This window comes from Prosopis cineraria, unplaced genomic scaffold (assembly GCF_029017545.1).
Source record: "Prosopis cineraria cultivar Desert tree isolate PC_DT_omini unplaced genomic scaffold, ASM2901754v1 PC11, whole genome shotgun sequence".
NCBI lineage: Eukaryota > Viridiplantae > Streptophyta > Magnoliopsida > Fabales > Fabaceae > Prosopis > Prosopis cineraria.
Window position 1 is genome coordinate 16,874,246 of NW_026555342.1, and position 9,879 is coordinate 16,884,124.

The following is a 9,879-nucleotide window of genomic DNA, read 5'->3' on the forward strand; positions in this document are numbered from 1 at the left end:
AATTTCATATTTATTATAAAGTATTTAATAGGAATAAATATGAAAAGATAGAGTTAGTTTGAAAGTAAGTAATCATTTTATTAAGGTGAGATTTAGTTAAAAATGCCTTATATTTTTAAATGGAATGAGTATTCAATGTGAAAAAACCTTTTAAAAAAATCAGATTTTATGTACTCAATTATTATCAAATTATAAAATAATTTGATATAAGATTATGTATACTAATAAAATTTAATAATGATACTTTATGAACTTTTTTTTTAAATAAAACTATAAACTTATAAAAATATATTTACATACTTAATCATTACATTATAATATTATTTCAATTTTTTTCATCCAAAGGGTATTAAAAAAACATCATTAAAGAATTTTTATTTCTTAAATTGCCTTATATTTTAAAATAATAAAATACTTACAAAGTTGTTTTATAATTTAGGAGGAAGAGAGCATTAAATAAAGTTTCCTATTACATTAATTGATGTTTCTAGCTAGATCTTTGAGACCACATTATTCTTGGCTTTGTTAGTAGCATGGTTCAACTTGATGATGATAATATATTTACACACACGCATATATTTTTCTTTAAAAAAAAAAATCAACCACTTGTCTATTAGAGAAAATAATGTTAAGGAACTTTTTTTGCATGCCTGACTTTTGAGTTAATCAAACTAGCTAGCAGTCTAGCATGTAACCTTGAATTGTGTGTGTATATATATACTTCCTTTGTTTAAAAATATAAAGTATTTTTTGAGGAGTTAGATATTTAAAAATGTAAAGTATTTTTAGTTTTTCAAGGTATAATTATTGTCTTTTTTTTAAAAATGCATTTGTTGATAATGATTTTATATTTATTGTAAGGTGTTTAATAGGAGTAAATATGAAAAGATGGGATTAGTTAAAAAATAGGTAATTACTTTATTGAGAGGTGAGATTTAATTAAAAATGTCTTACATTTTTTAACGGAGAAAGTATATATTTGTATGTAATTGTGATCCTCTTTTTTTCTTTTAGAACAATAATATGATAAAATGATTTATTATTCGAGTCTTGAAATGATTTCCTTGTTTTTTTTTGTTAGATTATTGCATGACCATATATAGGCTAAATTGATAATATTTTAATGTATAAATTATTAAAAGGATGAGTATTTTAAAATAACCAATACACATTTTTTACAAGAAATTAACTCATCTAATTTCCTCAGTTTATGTGAGTTAAATTAACTAACTCCTATATTTAGGACCAGGTGAGCGGTGTAATTTTTACAAATAATTATCTAAAAAAGGAACAAAAGCACAAGCTTCAATTCAATTAACATTAAAAATAAAAGTAATAATAAAATGACCTAGACATGTGCAATAGTGGGTAAAACATCTATACCTCTTCACAACAAATTCACAATGTTCATCTAACTGTTCCCAGTGGACAGAAATATTCTTTTCCGCAGAAGAATTATCTAACTAGAAGAGAACAAAGCAAAGATGATGAACGTAAAATTTTAAATAAAAAAAGAGTAAAACAAAATAAAAGAATATAAAAATAATAAGAAAAGAAAAAGGCAAAGGAAAAAAGTTAATAATATGAGAGTGGGATTCCTTGCACTATGCCCATAAAAAATATTACATACAAAGTTACAAACATGCCTCAACTCGAGATTTCTGCCACACTCCACGTTGCCCACAATTTATCTTTGTTATAAAATTTGTGTAGTCATCACCCCTTTGACATAAATGATGATATTAAATATTAGAGTGATCAGTGTATTCGAGATAATACTATACATTTTTTCTTGTACTATATGTGTTTTAATACCCCAAAAATAAATCTTAATCACTAGAAGCATGCATGCTCTTTTTCGGGAGCAAGAATATTCTTCATGTAATCATGCCATATGATGCTTGCAATAAATTTTACAAAAAAAAATTGTATATTTGAAGATAACATTACGTATTTTAAAGAAGAAAAAATGAGTGAAAATAAAAATAAAATTGTGTAGTTGAACGAGTTGTTCAAACTTGAGACCGATGGAGTCCACCATGAGGATGAATGTCTTTGAGCAAACCAAGGACCTGCTGTATCGTGGGCCTCTTTTCGGGTGACTCCGCCGTGCACAAGTACGCCAATCGAAGGCTCTCCGCCATCTCCCTCTCCAACTCACCGCCGTCATCTTTCAGCCTCTCGTCCAACACACGCACACCATTGCCCTCCCTCACCATCTTCCTTACCCACACCACCGTCTCCGCCGTGCCGGCTGTCCCGGTCAAGAGCTCCATCAGTATGACGCCAAAACAATAAACGTCCGTCTCAGTTGTGCAATTCGGGTTATCTTGCTGCCCGATTTTTCGGAAACCGAAATCAGTAATCCGCGGCTCGAAGTCGTCGGCGAGCAAGATGTTGGAAGTGACTAGGTGGCCGTGTACAACGGGTTTTGATCCCGCGTGGTGGAGATACGCCAGGCCACGTGCTATCCCGACGGCGATACAGTGTCGTGTTTCCCAACTCATCGTTTTCGAAGACGAGGCCTGCAATCCGATGCCGTTTTGAATTTCCCACGTGTCGCCACTCCAATCCTCCACGTTAGTAGGCCCCGTCGGCAACTCATAGAGCCACCTTCCTAAATCGCCGTTCGACATGAACTCGTACAACACTAGCTTTTCATTTCCTGAAATTGTAGAAAACGTAATCAAATTTTTAACTTTAATTTAATCTACCACATTTAATTCAACCAATATTTAAACAAATTTCTCAATTAGACGAAACATGAATATTGGAGTCATATAGAGCTCTTGAAGCTTGTCAACTTCCACATACAAGAAAAGCTTTGTTTGACCGTTAATTTCTCAAAGGAAATATTTGACTTAAGATATTTAAAATATTTTGTTTGTTTGTAAAAAAATCCAAATACAACCATTTTATTTGCGAAACCCGAAATGTACGACAGGACGGACACGAAGTCGTATAAGTAATCATAACAAGAGTTTAGATTTAGGGAAAATGGGTATACAGCAAGTTAGTGAGTGCGACATCATGAGATTAAAACCCGTGAAGGCAATTAATGTGAGCAGGTTGGATTCAATTTCAGAAAGTACACTGCTTCTGCTAAAAAAGAAAATTTTATTAAAAAAATAAAATTGGGAAGAAAGCATTTGAAAGAAATGCAACCGGGTACGGTACCTGCAATGCAGTAACCGGAGAGAGGGAGTACGTTTGGGTGTTTCAGCTTGGAGAGTTCAACGAACAATTCAACAGCGCTGTCATGATCAACGTCTCTGGCGCTCTCCAGAACCTTGATTGCCACGTGGATATCTCCGCCGGCTGGTAAGACGGCTCTGTAGACGGGGCCACACCTGCCCTCGGCGAGCAACGAGTCCTTGCCGAAGTGCGACGTCGCGGCGATCAGGTCCTTGAAGCTCAAGTTCATCAATGGCTTCTCGAACATCACAACGGGCGCAGATGATGGCTCCTTCAGATCAGCCACCCACGACGTACCCGATTCAGTCTCGAAAGCGAATGGTCCAGATTTGTCAACCTTGAAAGGCAATGGCGGTACCGGTTTCGAAATCGCCCATTTGCTTTTCTTAGCCAATAGTCTCTTTTTTCTGTAGACGCAGAATATAGAAATACACAATAGAACAATGACGAATCCTGAAGCAGAGCACACTGAGAGAATCAGTGTTTTAGATTTTGATTTAGGTCGTTTCCTCCTGGTAGGACTTCGTTTCGGAGAATGAAACGAAGGGTGATGAAACGGCGCCGTTTTGGAAGCGTTGTAATTGAAGCTAGCACCGGCGTGAAGGAAAGCTGATTTGCCGAATTTCTTGTACGCATCGAAGCTAAGTATTGCTCTGAAATTGTTGTGAGAAATGTTCAAGAAACGAAGGGCACGAAGACGAGGGAAATCAGAAGGGAAAGTGCCATTCATTTGGTTATTAGAAAGATCCAAGTAATTCAATGACTTCAAAACAGAGAGAGGTTTGACATTTCCTTTCATTTCACAGTTGGATAGGTCAACGTGATTCAGGTTGGCGATCTTTTGAAACCCAGAAGGCAGGTATTTCAGATTGTTATGAGAAAGGTCAAGAACTTTCAGCTTTGAAAAGCCAGAAAGCTGAACATGATTCGTGAACCTATTGTGCGAGAGATTAAGCATTTGAAGAGAAGAATCGGCCAAGGAGCCATTAATGCTACCTCCGAACCTGTTATTGGAAAGATTGACCTCCAGTAAGCCGGAGCTAGCCCAGAACCAGCTAGGCACTTGACCTTGAAGAGAATTTCCAGAGAGATCAAGAACCTGCAAGTTTGAAATGTTCCTCAGAAACTTCCACGAAATAGCCCCTCGGAGATTCTTGGAAGCAAGCCTTATGGCCCTAAACTGATCGTTGACGGAACAGTGGGATATCCAGGAAACGTTGAATCCAGAGACTGATTTGAAGGCCTTGGACACAAGGTTGAGGTCTTGTTGACTAAGTTTGCAGGAGGAGGAAGATTCAACAAGAGCAAGCAGAGCCAGAAGAATCAAGAATCTGGAAAAGGGTCTCATTTTAGCTAGAGAGGCTCGAAATTTGTCTGTCATATATAGTGTAGTATATACCCTGTTTGTTTCAGTGAGACGCTTTGAACGAGGGAGGAAGAGAGAGAAGCTTGGAGGTGAAGTGAAGTGGGGTAGCTGGCGCGAACATAGTGAAGTGGGAAGCAACGACGACGTCATCTTTGACGGAGAACTTAACGGCTCGTTGGAGGTGGGGAGAGGTAGAGGTGTTGACTATTGGCCGTTGCACCTCCCGACAGTCGACACAGCACAGGCAAGTCACAAGCGACGAATGACATAGTTTTTGTTCGATAAAATGGGATAAATTCTTAAATAAAGTGTATATTGAATTAAATAGATATATAAACCTAGATATTTTTTTTATCATATCAATACCATTCATTATTTAGAAGCTCCATTAATTTTTTTTTATTAATCTAAATCAAATTGGTAAGACTATGATAATGACAAAACTAAAAATAATTTATTTATTATGGACACTTTTAGAAAGTGATTTTTTTATTATAAAAACTTAAAAAAATATATTAATTATACATTAAAATATTTAAAATATTTTGTATTTTTTAATATTTAACTCCTTAAAAGATATTTTATATTTTTTTAATAAATAGAATAAATGAGTACTAATCGCGAAAGAAATGATATTATACGATCTATTTGGTTAGCAAGGACATTGCCTATATTCTACAAAGTTGAGAATTTAGTAATGAGTAATTTATAATTATTTTTTAATTTTTTTTAATGGTAAGATATGTCCTACCTTTAATAAACTTTTAGGACTTAATTTATGCAAATTTTTTGTTAATAAAAAATGATATTATAGATTCTTAGAAAGAAATACTCCCCTTTGTCCATGCCATTGTAGTATGTGTGTCGCCTTCTATTTTAAATTATAAGACATTTTTAAATAAATTTTATAAATCAATAAACTTTAATAAATATATTTAATAACTTTATTTTTTTCAAAATAAAAAATAAAATTTTAAAAATATTCTTAATTTAATAATCTTAAATTTACATTTAGTCAGCATTAAATAGAGAGAGAATAAAATAAATTTATTTAATAAAATTTTAATATTATTAAAATTTCTTATATTTTAGATTGATAAATTTTTTTTATATTAGGATGAAGGTAGGAAGATGGTTGAATTTTTTGTTGTGAAAATAATACTGTTGAATTTAATTTGCGCAATTAATGCAAAATGGACGGACAGTTTGAGGAGAATTGAACTCCAAGTATAAAGCAGGAAGGTCAAATTTGGAGGAGGGTGGCCAGATGGTCCCAAAATAGATTAGAAGGTGACTTCACAGTATTTCAAACTCAAAGGGTCCCACTTCTTTTATTTCAGATTTGTAAACATCACGCAGTAACGCAGATGCAACCGTACGTGATTGTGAGCGAGCCAGTAATACATACTCCCTCCGATCCTATTTATAAATTATTTCTATCAACCTCATCAATATTAATATAATAAAAATATAAGAAATAAAAGTAAATAAAATTTCAAACATGTTCCTATATAACAAATCTAAAAAGTAATATCCTGTTACTTTTTTTCTCTCACGAAGGGTAATTTTAAAAATATCTCTCAAATATTACCTAAAAAGATGCACCGTGACTTATAAATGGAACCAAATACACTTTTTAAAATTGGACTTATAAATGGGATCGGAGGAAGTATCAATATATAATAAATCGCGTTAGTGTCAATAAAAAAAATATCAAATTAATAGGAATTTAATTTATAATTCATAGATTGTGATTCAATTCCTGTTAACAATATAAAAATTTTATTAACGAGCAATTTATAATTTATAAATACTCCTTTAAATTTATGCCTCAAACATATCCCACGTCCTAATAAATTTTTAAGACCCGATTCACATAAATTCTTAATAATCAAAGCATGAGTCTCTCATATATATATATATATATATGACTTGATAAATATATAATATTAAATATAATTCATGGATAGATGACTTGTTTGAGCTTTTTAACTGTATAATGGATGAATATAAATACAAACAAGGTTAAAAGTTATTTTGATTCCTGAACTATATGCGAAGATTTACAAATGAGCCTAAACTTAATTTGAGATTAAGTTTATCTCTCAACCTCAAAGTTTTGCTTCCTCCGTGCCTCTAGCATTAATTATCCATTAGTGGGGTTCACATAAATTTTTTAAATATTTTTTAAATAATAAAATATAATAGTGGGACCTACTTTATATTTTTTATTATATTTTTTGAGGTTAAGGGTCTAAAATGCCATTCAATTAAGTGAAAAGAGTTAAAATCACCTCTAAAGTAAAAAAAAATGTCATTTATATCCCCAACTGTCATCATTGTCTACTATGTCAATTTTCACCCTTAGTGGGTTCACATATGAATTTTTTTTTTTGGATCCCATAATTTTTAATATTTTTTAAAATTTTAAAAAATACCACTCTCTTCTCCCTCTCTCCTTCCTCTCTCTCCCCCCCTTCATTCCCTCTTGTTCGCTTGTTCTTGGATTGAAACAAGTGGATTAGCTGCAACAGATTACCCAGCATACCGATTACAGTCTTGTTATCGTCGTGAGGCTGAAGAGTGTACTGAAAGTATGTTCCTGCAATGGTTGATAGAGTTTTGGCACCATTTAGCAAATAGAAGATTTGAGGGTAAGGTTAAGAATTACGGTAGAAAAATCAGGCTTGGAGCCATTAGAGAGCCATGCTTTAGAGTTTAAATTTTTATAAACTTAAACAAAGACTCACTCGAAGGTATGGCCTAAGCCTTAATGAGACATACTAAAACTATAAACAAATGGTAGGACTCATTAAAAATATTAAAAAATTTAAATGTGGGCTCCACTAAAGGTAAAATTTGATAAATAGACAGCAAAATGATGTAATAAAAAATCTTAACAGTTGAAAGATATAAATAACCCTTCCTTGACTTTAGGGGCAACCTTGGTCTTTTCTGCTTAATTGAGGGGCATTTTAAACCTTTAGTCCTATAAAAGAATGGTGGGACCCATTAAAAATATTAAAAAAATTAAATGTGGGTCCAATAACAATGAAATTTGATGGAATAGATAGCAGGGTGATAAAATAAAAAATCTAATTAGCAATTGAGGGATATCAATAACTCTTTCTCAATTTTAGGAGCAATCTTGATCCTTTTTGCTTAATTGAGGGATATTTTAAACTCTTAAACCATACAAAAATATCTAACAAACTGTTTCACCGACAATTCATATGGGTTTTTGTGTGTGTGCATATAGCAAATCATATCACTTATAAATTGTAAATAATATTCTTTACTTTTCAAATCCTATATAATATAACAAGATGGTATATTACTCAATTTTTGGAAAATATCAATTCTTTAATTATATATTTGTGGGTGTGTTTTCCATATGTTGTTTTGGACAAAATCGAGTACTTGATGATATATGTGCGAGCCAATTTATTATTTGAAGAAGTAACTTATTGGGATTATGAAATTTTTAATCCCTTTAAGTTTTCTTAAATTATTAAGTTAGTCTTTTTAGTTTTGAAAGCACAAATTTATTTTATAATTAATTTAATATATAAAGTATTTTAATAATATGACATACATATGTAGTTAAATAAGAAAATAGCTCTCAAATCAGTTTAATTTTTTATTAATCTAATCATTTATGCTGCATTTTATTGTTTTGTCTTTTAAAATTTCTAAATCTTCTTTTTTCTACCTAAATAATTATACTTTTATTTATCAATTTACATGATTGTCATTAATATTCTACTATTCATGTTAACAGATTTTAATAGCATTACCCCCTATTTAAACAATAAAGATCAAATTAATAACTAAAGTAAATTTAAAGGACTAAATCAATAAAAATTAAATTTATAGGACTAAGTTGATAACTGAGACAAATGTGAGGGATTAAAAATTTTATTATCCCTAACTTATTTTTATATATAATATTAAAAAAATTAATCTTTTAATCTTCCAATTTTTAAGTCACTTATAACTTAATCCCTTAACTATGACTTGCTGTGACTCAGTCCCTCAATTATAACTTGCTTATGACTCAATCTCTCAACTTTTGAATCACTTACAAATTAGTCCCTTAACTTTTGTTAATTTTTTTTTCATGTTAGTTTATATCTTACATCAATGAGCAAGAGAAGGGTATTTTAAAATAATATATGAGCATTTTTTTATTCCTCTTATTTGATAAGAATTTTTTTAAAAAAAATTAAAAAATAAGGATCGAGTTATAGGTGAATCAAAAGTTGAGAAACTGAGTTGCAACGAGTTATAGTTGAGGGACTGAATCGCAGCGAGTCATAATTGAGGGATTGAGTTACAAGTGAGTTAAAAGTTAAATGATTAATTTTTCCTATAATATTCAAGTAAAAAGGCCAAGTATTTGTTTAGTTCGCTAATTTCACTTGATGATGTGATCACGTGAAGTTCCGCAAATTAAAAACACATTATTAGTTTTCAGTCTTACTCAAATATATATATATATATATATATCATTTTATTGTCAAAAAATTTACTTCAAATTCCAAATCTTTAATACTTACGTACGCATTCATACAATTTGAAGAGAAACTGGCACAAAAAATCGTTAGATTTTCCATTGTTAACATGTCAGAACACCGGTTTCATTATTGAAGTCGATCGTTGTGGTCATCTATTTCATGAATTACTGTTTAATTTTTCTGTTTTTTCCGTTTTGTTTTTTCATTCATCGGGCATTATTGGCATGAATGCATTATTCATATTTCATGAAACTGACCATTTAAAAATAGACACAATAATTATTGAGGAATCTCATAAATAAAATTAAAATAAATACTCTTTCTCTCTTTTATAAGTAAAAAGAGATTTTACAACAATAAGAGAAGAAGAATAATGAAATTAAAACAATACTCAATTAATAATTTTTAAAAAAAGTCATGATGACCTCACTTAGCTCCACTCGTTTGGCAAACAAATCTCTTCATGTAATCAATTTGGTCTTTATCAGGGCTGATGAATCATGTCTGAAACTGAATGCAGCAAAAATAAATGATCACAACTACTTTGTTGAAGTTCAAGTAGTAGTTGGTGGGAGCAGAGATTTCATACGCCCGCACATTTCAGTTCCATTAATGATAAGTTTGAAAAAAATTACTCTCTTTATCATTCTATTCATGAATCATTTTTAATATATTTTTTTAAAATTAAAGAAAATCATAAATATTATTAATTTTGTTACAAAATTTAATAAATTTTTACATTTATCTTTAATAAATATTTTTAAATCTCATGACTAATATTTTTATTTAAAATATTTAATA

At 31.0% G+C, this 9,879-nt stretch overlaps 1 protein-coding gene across 1 annotated transcript; it reads right to left on the bottom strand.

Annotated features, from left to right (window-relative positions):
- Nucleotides 1-1,873: 1,873 nt before the first annotated feature.
- On the bottom strand, nucleotides 1,874-4,642 carry LOC129286841 (calmodulin-binding receptor kinase CaMRLK-like). The gene is made up of 2 exons (XM_054922910.1): nucleotides 3,178-4,642; nucleotides 1,874-2,665 (listed from the first exon to the last, which is right to left on the bottom strand). The coding sequence occupies exons 1-2, from the start codon at nucleotides 4,574-4,576 to the stop codon at nucleotides 2,013-2,015; spliced, it is 2,052 nt and encodes a 683-aa protein (XP_054778885.1). The 5' UTR covers nucleotides 4,577-4,642; the 3' UTR covers nucleotides 1,874-2,012.
- Between the last annotated feature and the right edge of the window lie 5,237 nt (nucleotides 4,643-9,879).